The sequence below is a fragment of the Drosophila eugracilis genome, unplaced genomic scaffold (assembly GCF_018153835.1).
Source record: "Drosophila eugracilis isolate 14026-0451.02 unplaced genomic scaffold, ASM1815383v1 contig_116, whole genome shotgun sequence".
Lineage (NCBI taxonomy): Eukaryota > Metazoa > Arthropoda > Insecta > Diptera > Drosophilidae > Drosophila > Drosophila eugracilis.
The window spans coordinates 157,491-177,166 of record NW_024571941.1 but is presented as its reverse complement, the minus strand read 5'-3'; the positions used below and the strand labels follow the sequence as shown (position 1 = coordinate 177,166).

The following is a 19,676-nucleotide window of genomic DNA, read 5'->3' as shown; positions in this document are numbered from 1 at the left end:
AGCATATTTTATTTTGGAGTTGGAAGGGTCGGCACCTGCAAACTCAATGTCATCGCAGGGTTTTAGGAAAGTTTGGTTTGTAGAACTCTATCGCAGCACGCGAAATCTTTTGATTAAGATAGAAAATGAAAAGATGCCGGGGTAGAAGGACAAGACCACTATCCCACATAGCCGACGAAGAGCAGCTGAATATTCGCTCGAGCGTTCTAGACACCTCCCACATCCATCATGGCTTTGTAATTCGTTACAACTATGAAAGGGAACTCTAAAAGCTTAAAAGTTTGGCTTAAGCTTACGTATTCTATAAATGCCACCGAAGCTTGAGATGACTTTTCATCCAGCTACGCCCACTCTAACGCCCACAAACCGCGGTAAAGTGTTGGGTCCATAATTTTAATATCTACCAATTGACCAAATATTTTTCAAATTGAAACACTGTTTCTTAGAATTTTAGTTTAAAAGCCTCACATAGGCAGTGACGTAATCATCAATTGGAAAACTTGCTATATTTTGTTAAACTACTTAAAGTAGGGCTTATGCAAAAAATTTTACACTGACCACAAAATTAAATTAAATTTTTTCACTGTTAAATACTGAACTTTCTTAAACAAATTATGTAGACACCATAAAACCAACGTATTTTTGTGGTTCGGATAGCCTTCCTGGACCTGAATTTAAGTTTTATCCATTAACCATTTGTAAGCCAATCCTTAAGCTGTTTAATCTGTCCAATTTCGATGTACGATGTCCAAAACTCTAGAGGTGTTCCTAAAATTTCAGCAATTTCTTCTTTGCTTAGTGATCAATAAGTATTCAATAAAAGGAATGAAATTAAAAACCTATAATCACGTTGAAACCTTTACTGATTTTTTATTCTGAATACATTTTTTGTTAGATATGTTAGATAAATCGCTTCATTGAGCAAACTACAACCATTATAAAATGTTGTAATACGAAAAAAATTAGAATACAATATAAAATTTTTTTTTTATTATAAAGAATTACAAGCACTGTGACGTAATTAGTTGTTGTTATATGTACATGAGAAAATATGATGTTAAATATATATAAGTTTTACAATTTTGGCCGGCACCTTGCGACCCTGTGAAAAATTTTTCTACCAAGATACGCATTAATAAAATTTTATGTAAGCTGTATTACTTTTGAAAATATTTTAAAAGCAAAAATCAAAATCGGTATACTAAGGAAAGGAAATCATTTAGGATTGTGAAATGTACTTTATAAAGGCTAACATGAAATGATTATAAATGATTATAATATAAGTTAATTTGGACCGACCTTTATATTATTTCTCACTTTCACTCGTGCCCGTTTATTTCTCCTAAACCTGTTAAGGTAGAGGATAATATAATTGATTCTTTGATAATTACACAGCTACTAGAAGTCTTCGTCCGGTCGCAGCGCTGTCGCCAAAGTGCCGGATCAGCATTTTTATTCAGTTGCTGACGATCACTCGTTGCACGAGTGTTCTGGCTGAGAACCGTGGGATTGTCTCCAGAGTGCGGAGTCGACGATTTCCTTAATGCGCTTGTTGGCCACTTCTGGACGGGCTCTGGGTGTTTGCCCCGAGAGTGCAGAGTCGGCGGTTTCTTCATTGGCCGAGCTCCGCGTGATTGTCGGCAGAGTCGGCAGTTTCCCTATTCCGTGTGTATTTGGAGGAGATTTTTTTTCCTTAATCTTTCTTTATTTCGTACATTGAAATTCTGGAAACCATTCCGGTGAGCACAACAGTTGCAAAACGCGCGTATTACCGAACTAATGAATGAAATGCACCTATTACCGATCGTCCCCGCCGCCTGTCTGGTGAGAAACTTCCTAATTAAAGAAGGTATTTGTCGGCCTTCCAAGAATCAATGGTCAAACCAACCACATATGATTAGCAAAAAGGTGGCATTCTTGCGGGGGCTATCGAAAGCCGAATGCAATAACGGTACCTGACCGGTACCCAATTGCTCACATGCACTATTTCTCGGAACCGCTTCACGGAAACAAATATTTTCCCCTCTCGATATGCTGAAACCATACCATCAGATCCCAATGGCCGAGTGTGATATAACTAAAACTGCCATTTACTGCTTATTTGGCTAGTTGATTTTGTCTACATGTAGTTCGGTCTGAAGAATGATACACAAACGTCGATATTATCGTGCCGTCTTGGAGATTCTTCGTAGCCATGGAAGAATCTCCCCAAGTGCCACCTGGGCCAGGCAGAGAAGCCGTTTTTCAGCTACATTATTAACGAGTTAACGAATAAACTTCCCAGTCATCGAGTAGAAGCAATTTAAAAATTGCCAATGCTATCTACAATCAGTAACCTTGGACCTCCTTGGCATCATCAATTATAACCGAAGATGCCTACACCGTTTAAAATTCCTCAGGAACCTCAAGAAAAGCGACCAACGCCAAGTTGAATTGATGCCAGATTTTATGGCCGCCTACGAAGTATGCAAGCAAAGTGTCACAGATGCCGTAGTATTGACGCATTCGAGCCCAACTGCTCAACTGGCTATGTGATACATATGTTGTCACGATTGCAGTCGCACTCAAACAGGTAATCGACGGCCATCACTAAGATCTTGGATTTTTCTCAAAGAAGCTCATAGATACAGAGAAAAATAAGAGGAAACGCTATAGTCGAGTGCCGCGACTATAAGATACCCGTTACAGTTTTACACAATTTTAAAATATTCATTTTGCTATGGGAGAGATCCCGAGATTTTTGCATTGTTGGTTTTTCGGGTTATTGTGCGCGTTAGTCTGGGCGTGGCTTGATCGGAAAAAAACAATTCGCATTTGGGACATCATAAAAACCTACATGCTTAATCCGAACTTTCTATCTTTTATAGTAACTGAGGTATTAGGTTTCCTTGAAAATGCGAAAACCGTCTTTTAAGCTTGGTGGGCGTATGGGTGGGTGTGGCCGGATAATAGTACCACTAGAAGATGCGCTGGCATCCAAAGCTTATATGTACTGAATTGCAACTTTCTATCTCTGATAGTTTCTGAGATTTCAGCGATTTTAGTTTTTAGTGATTTGTGGACGTTAGAGTGGGCGTGGCAGGATGGCGAATTAAACTTGCGCTGTCCCGGGACCTCAAAAATCTCAATGCTTAATCTCATCTTTTTTTCTTGTATAGTTCCTGAGATTTCAGCGTTCATACGGACAGACGGACGGACAGATCAACCAATCCACTCTTTTAACTTTAAAATCTGAACCTACGATTTTCTAAATTAAGTCCCATGTTTAGGTCCCGCAGACGGCGAAAGACTTCTTCGGTTCCGTGCTTGTATTTTCTAGGACGCTCAAATGGTGATAATGTCGTCCAAATGAGCGAAGGCGTACGGATCCATGATTGGTACATAGTATCTGATAGTCGCGGCACTTGACTTTAGCATTTCTTATTATACCCGTTACTCGTAGAGTAACTAGGTTCGTTGAAAAGTATGTAACAGATAGATGGAATCGTTTCCGACCCTATAAAGAGATTATACATGAATATTATCGATTCTCTACGCAGCGTAAGTTTATTACATCAACGCCCACAAATCACGGAAAACTGAAATCTTTGAAGTCTCATGAACTATTACAGCTGGAATGTTGAGATTAAGTATATATAATCTTGGGACGCCGGCGGACCTTATGGTGGTACCATTATCCGGTCACACCTACTTTTACGCGCTTCAAACTCGAAAAACGGTTTTCACATTTTGTAGAAAAGCTGATATCTCAGTAACTATAAGTGATGGAAAGTTCGGAGTGGCGTATTGTGAATTTCCACTAGCAAAATGAATATTTTAATATTGTATAAAACAGTAACGGGTATCTTTTAGTCACAGCACTCATTTCATATACAAGTTTGTATAAGTTTGTATGGGACCAACCAAGCCATCGAATTTTCTTTGCAATAACCAAACGGATAACGCTATAAGACCTCACATATGCTGAAATATTATAGTTGGTTATAAAGCATGACTTTTAGGCTCGAGCTGTAGATAACGCTGGAAAAATGGTACTCTGTAGCGAAGCTAACTTAACTACGTAAATTTAATTCTGAAGTCTGCAGACTACCTCGCCATCTCCGCCATATTAGCATGCTGACTGTTAAGCGTTTAAGAGATGCCTGTTGCTACTATGAAATTGTTTACTGAATCGGGAAGGCGTGGGCCACCTGGCACAGGGCGCTTAGTGCACCGACCAATACACGTTAGCAACTTCCACGTACTTTCCAAATACAGAAAAAGGTCCTTATTGCTGACATGCGCAAAAGCTGAAAAAAATTGGAGCACTACTCGTTTGGCTGCCTTTGGGCTAGCTGAATTATTAATGTCGCCAGTATCTTCCACAAGTTTATTGTGTACTTGCCGGTGCTGGGTGTCACGTGCCATGATTGACCAAGTAATTAGTTTATTTTACCTAAGATTGTCAAATACAAGGCTAAGTGAACGTAAAAGAACTTATTTTATTTAGGATAGGAGGGTTGGTGCATCCGTTTAAAACTTTTTGAATGATTTTATTATTTAGTCGCAAATCAAACTATGTTTATATTATGAATAATAATTCTTATTAATTAATTATTTGCTCAGTGAGATACTTTTACTTATTAAATATATTATTATAAGTGTACATACATATGTACATATGTACATACATATATAAAAAATATGGGAATTTTCTGGGTGTGACTTACCTCGCTTTAAAACCCAACTTCTCCTGGGTATAAATACATACAAATATATGTACATATGTAGGTATCTATTTTTGTACAGAAGTTTTAAAAAATTTTTTCATACATTCATACATATATATGTGCAAATGTACATTGTATGTACAATCTTATTAAATTCTCATGTCACAGTGTATGTTATCATACTCTTATTCTTATATATGTTTATATGTACATACATACATACATACGTAAGAGGATATTAATGATACAGAGGCTAAAATAATTGAACTACATGTGTATGTATGTATGTAAATAGAATCTAAGGATTCCTAGGCAGTTTTAAGTTGTTTTACTGCCCGGACACAACGACAGCAGCATTCGTAATATTACGTTTTATGTACATATGTATGTACATACATATGTTTGTATCCCTGTGTCCGTATGAACGCTGATTTCTCAGTAACTATAAGAGGTACAAAGCTGAGATTAAGCAAGCAGTTCTTGAGGTCAGCTATTTTAGCATCCTACCACGATCAGCTATTTCAGACTCCTGCCACGCCCAGTCTAACGCCCACAAAAGACGAAAAACTAAAATCGTTAAGATCTTAGGAACTGTTAGAGCTAGAAAGTTGGGATTAAGCATATTAAATCTTGAGATATCAGCGCAGTGCTATTATTGAGCCACGCCCACTATGCTCGAAAATTGGTTTCCGCTTTTGTAAAAACGCTGATATCTCGGTAACTAGAAGTGATAACAAGTCGGCATAATGCATGTAATTTCTAATGATGCCCCCAATGCGTATTGTTTTACCCAATCCGGCCACGCCGACGCTACGCTCACAAGACCAAGAAAACCAAAAACGCCCAGATCGCGGTAACTAAAAAGAGATTTTTTAAGAGTTAAATGTTTCATTCTGGCAGCACTGCAGTGCACTGGTTGGTAATAGCATCCAAACGTCATCTTTCAAAGTGAGAAGTTTTCAGTATTCTTTACCATTTCATCAACAAACGAGCAACGGATTGCACTTTGTTGAAATTTATTATCAAATTTTTTGCTTTGTGAAAATCGTTTATGGTTTGTTAGGACCATTTTATGGTCGTCAAAATCGACCTAGTGATCAAGAATTCGTGCTGTTATTAACAAACTTCGATCTATGAATCGTAAAATGTCAATTCGATACCGTTCTCAGCAATTGATCATGTGTTACTTTAAATAAAAAAACCAAAATCAAAATTTTGACTTTTAATGTTCCAATTCTTATTTAAAATTGGTCTAGATATTTGAATTTATTCTTTTTTTTGTTTAGCTCTGCCTGTCCTTTTCAAGAAAGAGATAGCATGATTTTCATTGTGTATTGCAGCGTAAGCAACGTGCAAGGGAATCAAAAAATTTGTTAACTTTTTTAAACCAAGTGTTTGTGCAATGGAATTAATTAATATTTTTAAGAAATGTATTAAGTTTCTTTTAACAACAAAAAGTATATGTAGTATTTGTTGTCTTTTGTGTAAATCATTATTGTATTTAATACATAATTGTGAACGTTCTTAGTTTGTCTTTTCTGTGTTTGTTTAGAGTTTTAGTTGTGATGGCACTCTTTGGCATTAACAAATCTTTTTGTATAATATTCTTAAGCATTTGAAGAATGAAGGAAAGTTTAGTTCAAGTGCAATTGTAAATATATATATTTGATGTAAATATTTGATTATAAATTAAAAAAATTATTTATTTTATTTTCGTTTTTGTTATATGTATATATTTATAATTTCTGTCATTATTATTTTGAGGCAAAATAGTTTCCCGGCGAAAACTCGTTTTACACTCGTTTACATTGTTCCTGTGTTCCAGCTATAACCTATAGTATCCAGATTTTTACTGAAGTTTTCCAGGTTATATACGAAAATTTCCAAAGTATTGTTGCATTAGAATGAAAAACAATAGTTTTTCATATAAAAACTGAATATCAGACCGATTGTTCATATGGCAGATATATTACTTTATGATAAATATTAAAAACAAATTGTGCCAAGTTGCATTGTATTCAAGTATTTTTGGCCGCTCTCCCATACAAGCCAGGACCAATGTGCACCACTGTGTGTGGAAAATTTTACGATTTGTTTTGGGTTTGAGAGCCTATAAAAGTCAGCTAAAATTTAAGCATAATGACCTACCACAGCGCTTAGTTTTTGGTGAATGGGTTAGAACAACTCCATGATTATTTTTTGTGGGGTTATTTAAAGCTTTTTAGTCTATTTAGACATGCCTAATACGATTAAAGCCTTGCCGGATAACAAAACACGCGTGATTCGTGGAATACAGTCTGAAATGCTCCAAAAAACTGAAAAATTGAACCTTTCGAATGGACCACTTGAAACGGAGCTGAGAACAACATTGACATACATGAAATTATTTTTAAAACGAAAAGCCAAAGGCCAAAATTTATTCCAATAAAAAATTTTATTTTATGATGCAAATTCGAGTGTTTTAATCGATTTTAAAAAAGGTACTATTAAAATATCAACCGTTACAGGAGCTTATTTAGATGCCACCGCAGCTTAGAGTGGATTGCTGAGTGAATCGCTGCGAAACGGCATTCCTGACATATCACACTTCACACTTCACATATCACTCTTCACTTTAACAGTTTTTCGAACCTAAATTGCAATTCTTTTCCAATTAGACTCCCACTATTTATCCATCGTGCAGTACCACATAAGCTACGGCCAAGCATCCACACAGGTTCTTGACCCCCGCCATAACACTTCTCATTCCTGTGAGACAGCCCCTCTCGGGTCTTAGACGCACGATCACCAATGCCATCTATGCTCTTGTTCCCCTCTCGGGTCTTAGACACACAATCACCAGTGCCGTCTATGCTCTTGTTCCCCTCTCGGGTCTTAGACCGCCATTACCAGAGCCGTCTATGCTCTCATTTCCCCTCGGGGTCTTAGACACACAATGCAGTCTATGCTCTTGTTTCCCTCTTGGGTCTTTGGCCCACAATCAATAAAATACAACTTCTAAACATTATTATTCAATTTAAATATTACTCAGTTACTACTATCTGTCCGTTTGAATGCTGAGATCTCAGAAACTATAAGAGATAAAAAGTTGAGATTAAGCATGAAGAGCTTGAGGTCCCCACTCAGCGCAAGTTTATTTCACCATCCACGCTCTCTCTAACACACAAATCACGGGAAACATAATTCGCTGAACTCTCGGAACTTAGAGATAGAAAGTTGGAATTAGATATGCATGATCTTGATACACCAGCGCATCTTATGGTGGTACCATTATCCGGCCACGGCCACTCTGACTCCCACCAATCTCGAGAGACTGTTTTCGCTTTTTGTAGAACGGCTCGGTAACTATACCTGATAGAAAATTGGGATTACAGCATGTAGTTTCTAATGACGCCTCCAAGGCGTATTATTTTTTCACCATCTGGCCACGCCCACTCTAATGCACTTGTTCTTGTTCGTTTTTACACGCGGCATATATGACAGCAATTTCCGCTGTGTAAATTGAGATGTGTATTGGAAAACGGACTGTTTTGATAATCGTTTTTGATGTTTTATGCTGCTCCGTGGATGGATTTGGCTCCGTCCGTGTATATTAATTTAAAGTCATTCAATGTTTTCTTCAATGCAATAAATATTAATTTAAATACTTCCGGTGGAATGGTAGATTTTGTTGTGTAGTGTAACGATAGGTTTAAACAGTCAAATTTAATGAAACCAAGTATTTTTTGATCGGTTCTAGCGGTCAAAGTGCTATTTTCGATTGAGATCATTAATAATTTTTGTAGTACTGATTGGAGTTTTGACTTTCGTGTAGTTTTCTGATCTTTTGAAAAGTATTTCGAAGCGGTGTGCTTTGCTGTGTTAAGCTCCAATCTTTGTTCTGTTGACATTAATTGGTAAGGCTCCAAATGTGTGTTTTGCTAACCATTTTACGATGTTTAAACGGTTTGCTACTTGGACTACCAATGAGTCGATGCGCTTATACGCTGTCAGGAAAAGGATATCTGCGAGGTGTCATTGTACAGAGCTTTGCTCTCAGAGTATTCCATCTTGATTCTGATTGTTATTCTCCTGTTGCTGTAGAAATCTTATCACGTAACTGAGTATTCTACGTCCTATTTTCCACCTTATCAGTTAGTCAACTACCGTATGTTTTCCGACACTGACAGGTGTCTTATTGTCGAACCGGCTCTCAGATATACCGACTTATACTTTCGAAAGTCTAGTTATCGCCTATCGAGAAGTCCAACAGCCTGTTGGCAACGACTCATTGACTTTGGCGATGCATGGGTGTAGGGAAACTTGGCGATATGAAGTTATTAATGTTTTTTGAGTACCCGCTTTGTAGATGGGAATAATAGTAGTAGTTCTTTAATTTTTGGGGGATATGATTTGTTTTGAGGAGGGCATTAATTTATGCAATTTTTTTTTATAAATTTTATATAAAAACAGTGCAAAAGAAAAAGGCCGAGAGATTTTATTTTCGATAATTTATTTGAGAATGCTGAGACTGCGTGTTTACAGCCAAAAAAAACGAAATGCAATGAAACGAGCCGAGCGATCAGCGACTCGCGACCCCTTATCTCGGCTTGTCTTCAGATTAAATAGATAATTCAGCGTATAGTGATGCTAACCAAATTCTAAACCATGATTTTGGCATTAGCTTGATGACTTCTCCCGACATGATTATTGAGGATATTGTTGTAAAGGTCTATGAGTCTTTTAATTGCAGGAAAGGATAACTTCTTGAGCATTGAGTAGGGTATTCTGTCGCGACTAAGATTTCGTTTTAGAGTGTTAAAAATGCTCCTACCGAAGGATTTTGAAGGGTAGCTAATAATTCTGCCTGCGCCTTTTTATCTTTTGATTGATTATTTATCTTGGCTTGAGCATACCCCAGCTTCTGTGCCAGCTGTTAAAATCTCCTTTATTAAAGTGTTGGGATATTTATTAAGTTATTTTGCTGAAAGTTTCTATCCGCTTATCCGGCCACACCCACCCATACGCCCACCAAGCTTAAAATACGGTTTTCGTTTTTTGTAAAAAAGCTGATATCTCGGTAACTATAAGAGATAGAATGTTCGGATTAAGAATGTAGGTTTTTTTGATGCCCGAACTGCAAATTGTTTTTACCCATCTAGCCACGCCCACCCTAACGCCCAAAAAACCCGGAAAACCAAAAATGCAAAAATCTCTCATCCGGCCACGCCCACTTTAATGTCCACAAACCGCGGAAAACTGTGGCACCTATAATATTATTATGAATGGCATCTTTTGGCCTTGTATAACCAAAGATTTTTTAAATCGGAACGTTATTTCGCTATTTATGAAGAAATTTAGGTTATAAGGCCTCATATGGTTTGTAAGGTCACTATCAGTTACTCAACATGCTTTCTCTGACAATAGGTGGCGCCTTGTGAATTTCCACTAGCAAAATGAATATTTTAAAATTGTATAAAACAGTAACGGGTATCTTATAGTCGAAAGACATACACTATAATATTATGGTCGCCACAGTTTTCCACGGTTTGTGGGCATTAGAGTGAGCTTAGCCAGATTAAAACATAAGGCAAGTTGCAGTGGCATCTCTTAAATACCTATACTTAAGTACAACTTTCTAGTTCTATAGTTCCCGAGATTTTTGAATTTTTAGTTTTCGGGTTTTGTGGGCGTTAGAGTGGGCGGGGCCTGATCGGAAACAATTCGCTTTAGGGGCATCATAAAAACCTATATGTTTGATCCGAACTTTCTATCACGTATAGTTACCGAGATATCAGCTTTTCTAGAAAGATTTTTTCCGTGATTTGTGGTCGTTAGAGTGCGCGTGGCAGAATGCTCTAATAAACTTGCGCTGCGTAGGGACCTCAAGAATCTTCATAAAAGTTTAATTTGTCTTAGCTGGTATCGAATTTATTACATATTTTTTAAGTGTTCATAAGAGTAAAAACTTTTATTTTTTTTCTTTAAAAAATGTATAAAAGGCATGAAAGGTTTCGTTCTTTGAACCTTACTAAGAACGCAAAGGAGATATAAAGACTGTACGTTTATTAATATATTTTATTAGCTTATACAAATTTACGGACCACAATTTTTATGGCACTGTTAATTAATTTTCAGCCTCCTGAAAACGAGCTGCAGAAGTCGCATGACAATAATCCGTCCGCCCTGAGCGAGTACCAACAGCGGGTTCAGGCATCTCTTCAGCGTCTGAATATCCCCGACTGGTTTCGCCACTATAATAAAGAAACCGGACATGAATCAGATGACCGAAATGCCGTCACGGGTGCATTCACCGGCTGTTACCGACCTAGCAGCCTTACGCGCGAGCGTACTCAGGAGTCTGGGCGTTGGCAGGCGCTTAATTCAAAGACGACCTCCCTGAGCTCTCTGGGATCTCATCGCTCTAACCGAAGTCCCCTTCTGATGAGTCCATCCGCCCACAGCCAACACGGCGGCCAAATCTTAAATTCTAGACGGACTGTGGTCGGTGACACTCGCTGGTCTACTTCGCACCTTAACTCCACCCAGACGTCTCTCACTTTCCCGCAACGCGTTAGCTTTTCCCGTGGGGCAATTATCAATAATAGCTTTACGTCAGTGGCCAGCAGTAGTGGAGTGTTGCGCAATTCTTACCGTCAGCCGTACCTAGGATGGCGCAGCATTGAGAAGCTGTCTCAGCGGACGCCCCATGAACGGTAAGTTCCCATGAATAATTTTACACGCTTTGAGACATTTCAGGGTATTTAAGGTTTGGACATCGGAGAATTGTTTGAGAATAGTTATAATCTTAATATTATGAATGTCTCTGAGATACCTTTGACTGCGTCAACTTGTAAAGTAAAAATTTTGCTAGCAGAATTTAACTCAGCGAACAATATTACTAGCGCAACCTTTCTTCAGAAAAAAATTGTTTAACAACTTACAGTGACGTTACTGGCCATGTACCTACATAACCTGCATTTATTAATAAATTGTGAAAAAATGTTTATATATTAAGTCGAATTTATTTTTTTTCAATTTGAATTTCATTCAATGTTACTCTACGACTAACGAGCGGAAAACCAAAAACATTTTGAGGTCCTATGCTAAATTTTAAAAAATCAAGTCGTGCTCGCTTCGGTAGATCAGGTGGTTGGAGGCTTCTTTAAAGATATTGAGAAAATGTTCTCGGATAGTTTTTGTACTAAAGCTTTTACAGCCTCGTCGGCATTAAAACGTGTAAAATCCACCTTACCTAAAACCTCTTTTAAGGTAGCAATTCTTGATATTGTTCTTCTTGGTAAGCTGCAAATCTTTCAGGCAATCGTTTCGAAAATAGTTTATTTCAGCATCCTGCCACGCCCACTTCAACGCCCACAAATCGCGAAAAACTAATCTTGCTGAAATCTCAGGAACTATTAGGGCTAGGAAGTCAGTATGTGTTATCTTTGGATGCAAGCGCATCGGATTAAGCGTGTAGGTTTTTATGATGCTCCCAATGCGAATTGTTTTTTTCCGATCACGCAACGCCCACTCTAACGCGCACAAACCCCGAAAAACCAAAAATGCGAAAATCTTGGAAAGCTAATGTGTTGCCAAGTCTGTGGAAAATTCTTCAAAACATGTATTTATAAAATGACCAGCTATCCGTCTGGCGATTTTTAAGTCCAGCAATCTGCTGTCGAAGAAACATGGTTAATGTCTTGCAAAATTATTTTTGAGTGTTTTTTAATAATATTGTAATTCCTGTCAAGAAGCTCATTGCAAAAACTTTTTATTGAGTGTTTTATAACGGGGATTCAATACATTTATCACATTACTTAAACCATTCTCCTTTATGACATTAATGGGTTGCAAATCAATTGCTATAAGTTGCACTATTAGCTTCATCAAATGCATTTTTTTCGTGCGGAGCCATTTTCGTTATGTTTTACTTTGCTTACAAATTTATCAAGGCTTAAATTCGATTGGGGCCCAACGTATTTTTGATTGATCAAAATATTACTGCATGTCTCTAAGGTGATGCAAAAGATTCGTCTTATTTCCCTTAATTTTTAGCTTTGCCTGCATATTTTTCAAAATTATCCCAGCCGAATGGAACTTCGCTATATCGCTTACCCAGGTGGCTTTTTATCGATATTCCCTATTAATTCTTCTTTATTTCTTTGAATCGTCATTTTTTTGTGCAAGCACATGCACCCAATTATCTTGACAACCGCCACAACACTTATCATCCCTGTCGGTCAGGAGTTATAGTGAGGTCATTATTTCCCCTCTCGGTCCTTAGACGCATGATCACCAGTCATCAATGCCCTCTTTCCCCTCTAGGGTCTTAGACGCACGATCACCTGTGGCGTCTAGCTCTCGTTTTTTTTTGGGTCTTAGGCTCACACTGACCAGTGCCGTCTATGCTTGAAATTTTTGTCCATAACTACATAGAATAAAACTTCCAAAAAAGATTCTTCATATAATTGAAGTACTCAGTACTTGCCATTTAGATTTACAATATTAAGAAATCTCTTTTTCTCTAATTTTTTTCGCAGCACTCCTTGACCAGCGAACATTCGGCTCCAAAATGATTCCTCTTGGTGGAGTTAATGTTCAAATGTCAACTCTCTTCTCGTAGCTCTTGCCATTTCTACTAGTACAACCGTGGTTCATGCCGAAGTCACATGTCCAATTCCGTCACATTTGTAGCACCTTATGGGTAAATGATCATTCGCGGTGTTACTCCCTATGTCTGATTCTTTCTCCAATCGAGAGCGACATTCAGAATATTTGTCGCCAGCCCTTCCACAAAAATAGCAATTAAATTGCGACTGCATCGTGGTTTTCTTTTTGTCCGGGCCAGTCGAATATCTATCCCCGTTGATGCGTTTCTTGAAAGCATAAGCCTGCAGCTGCTGCTTAAGCTCATTTGGAGTCGTCACATTCGTAGTAAACACCGAACGCAACAAGTTAGGGTCAATTTGTGCCATGTGGGCAACGTCACTGATACGGCGATTTCTTTTAAGTCCTTTGCTTTTTATTTAGAGATAAAAAAGAGACGATGCAACTGCCATACTCAGCGAAACGTTCTTTGGAGTTTGGACGCCTGTTCAAATTTTTGATTGGTTTAGTATTAGTATTTAAACTGCGACCAGCCAAAGCTTTGCTTAACGCAATCACGAGATCACTACCTTCGATCGCATTGTCGGTAAAGATTAGGTCCAACGGAGTACACCACCTCTCTGTCTGAGCTACACTTAAGCAGTGCGACGTGGAAAGCTTTCATTCGGTGCTCTATTATTTTTATGCCCGTTACTCGTAGAGTAAGCGGGTATACTAGATTCGTTGAAAAGTATGTAACAGATAGAAGGAAACGTTTCCGACCGTATAAAGTATATATATTCTTGATCAGGATCAATAGCGAAGTCGATTGTGCCATATCCGTCTGTCCATCCGTCTGTCCATCCGTCTGTCCATCCGTCTGTCCATCCGTCTGTCCATCCGTCTGTCCGTCCGTCTGTCCGACCGTCCGTCCGTATGAACGCTGAGATCTGAGGAAGTAAAGTTTTTTCAGGTCCATACGCAGCGCAAGTTTATTTGCGCATTCTGCCAATCCCACTGTAACGGCCACGAATCGCGAAAAACTGTGGCGTCTAGAATATTATTATAAATGCCTTTGTTTGACCTTGTATAACATATTTTTGTCAATATCTATCAATTTACCAAAGATTTTTTAAATCATAACATTATTTCGCTAGTTAGGAAGAAATGCAGGTTATAAGTCCTCATATGGGCAGTGATGTCACTATCAGTGACATCAACATGCTTTCTCCGACAATAGGTGGCGCTTGGGGAATTTCCACAAGCAAAATGAATATTTTAAAATTGTGTAAAACAGTAACGGGTATCTTATAGTCGCAGCACTCGACAATAGCGTGTCCTCTTGTCATTATTTCAAATGAGGTTACGATTTTGAGCTTCCAACGCCACCAGGTATTGATCCGAGCTGGGAATCAAATTATTACATTATTCATTATCAGTGATGACTTTCTAAATCCCAAATGGACGGATGAAAACTCGTGCCAAGTTGCAGTGGCATCTGTTAAATAAGTTTTCTTAAGCACAACTTTGTAGCTCTTATAGTTCCCGAGATTTTTGCATTTTAGGTTTTTCGGGTTTTGTGGGCGTGGCTTAATCGGAAAAAAACAATTCGCATAAGGGGCACCTAAGAACCTATATGCTTAATCCGAACTTTCTATCACTTATAGGTACCGAGTTATCAGCTTTTATAGAAAATGCGAAAACCCTCTTTTGAGCTTGGTGGGCGTATGGGTGGGTGTGGCCGGATAATAGTACTACCATAAGATGCGCTGGCATCCACAGATTATACATACTGAATTTTAACTTTCTAGGTCTAATAGTTCCCGAGATTTCAGCGATTTTAGTTTTTCGCAATTTGTGGGCGTTAGAGTGCTCGTGGCAGGATGCTGAAATAAGCTTGCGCTGTCTAGAGACCTAAAGAATCTTTATGCTTAATCTTAACTTTGTATCTGTTTCAGTTCCTGACGGACATGGCTCAATTGACTTCGCTATTGATCCTGATCAAGAATTTATATACTTTATAGGGTCGGAAACGGTTCCTTCTAACTGTAACATATTTTTCAACGAATCTAGTATACCCTTTTAATCTACGAGTAACGGGTATAAATACTCATTGGCGCTCAACTAGGCTAATTAGTTACTCAGAGGCGTCAGGAAACAGCCACCGTAAAACTATGTTATATAAATATAATATTTTTAACAAATACTTAATAGTAGGAAACCAATATAATCATAGATAACCTACAAATATGAAGATATAATAACAATAATATTTTAATCAGCCGAGGACTGTTAAAACAGGCAAATGGGAATCGGAAGTCGAATGAATCTCATTTTATTCCTTTGCTGATACCAAAAAGGAGTACAAAAAATATAGCATAAATAAATTCATTGGAAATATTTATTAAAATACAAATTTTAATTCATAAACGTAAAAATTAATTTGTTTGGTTTTCGACAATGGTGAAAAACCCGCCAATTCTCTATAGCCTCGCTTTTCTCAAGTTAAATGATTTAAACACTGCCAACTGGTAAGTGGTGTTGAACATTTTCAATGTTGCCAGACTTATTTCAAATTTTAAAAAAAAACGTTACCACGAGGCTGAGCAACCATAGAATTCAAGAAATAAGAAAATATAGCGAAACATAAACCCAATTAAAATAGGAATTCTGTCAGAAACTGACGCAGGTATACATTTTACCTTTAGTAAGAAGATAAATAATGTTCTTTTAATGTATTAACAAAAATACCTTTAACACTTTCATGCCAAAAAAAAACAATTCAATATACATAACATAGCATTTAATATATTATGGACGCCGTAGTTTTTTACTATTTGCGGGCTAACGAGTGGGCGTGGCCTGATAGCAAAAGAAGATGAATGCGCAATCCCAACTTTCTGCCACCTATAGTTCCCGAAACTTTAGCGTTCCTACAGATACATGCTACAGTCTCAGCTGTTCACACGGAAAAATGATTAGCTAAATCGGCTGTCTATTGATCCTGAGCAAATAATATACATATATAGTACTTGCATAGTGTACCTGTTACATATTTTTACTTTACGAGTAATGGGCAATTATTGTTATAATGGCGGATTCTACTAAAACATATTTGGAAACTGTTTTAAAATGATCCATTAGCCTTCGAAGGATTTTATGTTATATTGTGTTTTATTATGTTATAATTCTAATTTGTTTTCAGTTAACCTCGAATTATTTCAATTTCTCCCATTTCCCAAACGACTTGGCCATTTGTCGTAACAGGCACCTGGAGAACATTCGACATTTTGGCGACATTTGAATTTTAGCATAATATAACTGAAAAAGCAAGCCAAGTACCTTACAATAATGTGAGAGCTATAGTATTCGACATAGTTATCAAAATTAGAGAATAGTTATAGTAATTTAAGATAATTCCGTCCTATGTTGTAGAAAGAACGATATATTAACGTTAAATATGAAAAAATTGTTGATGTATTGTTGCCTTCTTGTATTTAATAGAAATTCTTTTAGTTTTATTTTGAAGTGTTATTTATTTAAATGTTTTACCAGAATTACACTGTAAAATAAACCATGTCAGCCAGCAGTGGGCCTTTTCCAGGAAACTGTAATCTGATAAAACTTTTCCATTGGTTATAATCCTCAGGAATCAAATGTCGTCGTTTGGCAGATGCTTGCACTTTCTCCCTTACTGATTTTTTTGGCTAAACATTCTTTATGTAATTTCTATTTAACACCATTCTGATCGTACGCGATAGCGTCAGGCGATACTTGGTCTGCGTTCACACATGTGCCCGCGGACGCACAAAGGAAACAGAACCGTGCCCTCTCGATTTAGCGATTTCGAAATCTAGACTGAAAATACCATCACAGCTACAGTAGGTTATGCTGCTTCGTGCTGATCGGAGACCATTGCCCTTGGTTTCATTGTCGCAGATGTAGTATTCGGGCAGACCTGGATTGCTTTCTTGATTGTTGCTCTTTTGGACAGTTAGGAAGTCGGATACCGCATAGGGAATACACTTGGCCTCCAGGTGCAAGACGGGCTCGTCAGTGGTCATTTCGGCACTTGGGGTCGGACTGGCGCTTCTTTCTTTCTTTAGTTGGGTCATACGAGCGTGCTGAATCTTTTGTGCCCGACGGATTTTTCGACGCGTATTCCTTTCTTTCTCTATACGAGAAATAATTTCCATACTTTCAATGAATAAATTCAGGTCGCGCTGTCCGAAGTTGAGTGCGTTTAGATTTATGATGCTGGTGGACACAGATGACTGGTCCTGCCCGCTTAGGCCTAAAAACTGGGTGAAGTTGTATGTTGGCATTTTTTTTAAATACTTTTTGTTTTAAAATACTTAATGACTTTCCTGTAGCTAGACTGGTGTGTTGAATAATGAAGCAAAATGTTCGCCATCGTGACTTATTTATACGCAACAGGTAAAAAATTAATCTCTTTGATTCCACGTTGCTTACCTGTGATCATACCCATAATTGGGCTGCCTGAAAAACCCCTTAATCCTTTATAATTTGAAGTGCCCCGTATCCAAGGTTGATGAATATAAGTAGGACCGAAACAAAATCCAGGAAAACTCACCAAACTACCTGGCAGATAGTCAGACAAATAACGATAACGAACATAAAGTTGTGAAAATTGTGCTTCAGCGATTCAAAATTTTAAAATTAAATCGTGTTTTAAAATATTTTAAAAGCTTATGTACATATTTATTGAAGCTGTAAATTTAGCTAAAGAAATTCGAAGATTTGGCTTGTACCGTACAAGAAAGAGAAATAAAGTTTAATAACAATGCGTTTTATAAAAGCGTAATATAAAACAAGAAGGAACGCTATAGTCGAGTGCAGTGACTATAACATACACGTTACTGTTTTACACAATTTTAAAATTATTCTACCTGTTTCATACTTTTCAATGAATCTAATATACCTTTTGACTCAACGAGTAACGTGTATAACTATAAAAGAGTGACTGAACATTTGACATGGGCATGCATCTTTATATGTCTAGGTGTCCAACGTACGAGTATACCAAAAAGTTATAAGTGTATATATATATATAAATGAATCTAACCATGTATGTCCGCTATAGACTCGTAAACGGCCGGACCGATTTTGATAAAATTTTTTATACGTGTTAAAGGGGGCTCCGGGCGTGTTTAGAAAACAATCAAGAAAAATTTGTGAAAATTTAAAATAAGGAAAATTGATTAAAAATTTGGAGAATTGAGTAAAGTAGGCAGCTCTGATCATTTATAGTTGGCAACTCTTGATCAGTATCAATAGCGAAGTCGATTAAGCTATGTTCGACCGAATATTGTTCGTCAGTTCATTTGTCCGTTTGTATACACGTTACTGGTAGAGTAAACGGGTATATTAGATTCGTTGAAAAGTATGTACAGGTAGAAAGAAGCGTTTCCACCCCGATAAAGTATATATATTCTTGATCAGTAATAATAGCGAAGTCGACTTATTCGCCTATCCGTATGATCGCTGACGTTTTAGAAACCATAAGAGATACAAAGTTGAGATTAAGCATGACGATTCTTGAGGTCCCTACGCAGCGCCAGTTCTTTTACAGCCTCCTGCCACGCCCAGTCTAACGCCCACAAATCACGGAAAGCTCAAGCTTTTGAACTATTACAGTTGGAAGGTTGAGATTAAGTATGTATAATCTTGATATGCCTTTGCATCTTATGGTGGTACCAATATTCGGCCACACCCATTGTTACGCCCTTCAAGCATTTCGTAGAAAAGGTGATATCTCTGTAACTTTATGTAATACAAAGTTAGGAATAAGCATGAAGCTTTTTATGATGCCCCAAATGCGAATTAATTATTTCTTATCTATCCTCGCCCACCCCAACGCCCACAAAAACCCGAAAACCAAAAATTCAAAACTATCGGGAACTATAAGAGCTAGAAAGTTGTGCTTAAGAATGCGAAATTAAGAGTTGCCACTGCAACTCGACACAAGTTTTCATTCGGCCACACCCACTCTAACGCCCACAAGCCGGAAGATATTTTAAATCCCACCAATATTTCGTTATTTCTGAAGAAATGTATGTTATATGGCTTTACGTGGGCAGTGACGTCACCATCAGTTACTCAATATGGTTTCTCTGACAATAGGTTGCGCTATGTAAATTTCTACTAGCAAAATGAATATTTTAAAATTGTGTGTATCTTATTATCGCGTTTCTTCTTGTTAATTTTCAAACGGCGACAAGCCGACATTCTTTGAATGAATGATAGGGATAGGGAATATAGATAAAGATAGGGAAGTCAAGATAAAGAGGTGTAACAAAACTATAAATGTACATTTTGAAATCGGAATTAATTGGCCCATGGTTACAGATATCCACACAAGCTAACCTTATCATTGCT

General features: G+C 37.6%; 1 protein-coding gene across 6 annotated transcripts in view; it reads left to right on the top strand.

Moving 5' to 3' along the window:
* The window catches only part of LOC108111545, a 115,296-nt gene that overhangs the window by 41,469 nt on the left and 54,151 nt on the right, over positions 1-19,676 (top strand). For 5 of the 6 annotated variants that reach the window (XM_041817952.1, XM_041817953.1, XM_041817950.1 and 2 more), the window contains exon 6: positions 10,827-11,404. In XM_041817952.1, coding sequence (XP_041673886.1) covers positions 10,827-11,404 — 578 coding nt within the window. Of the gene's footprint in view, positions 1-4,278; positions 4,418-10,826; positions 11,405-19,676 lie in introns of those variants that run through there. The other variant, XM_041817959.1, reaches the window with a different exon arrangement.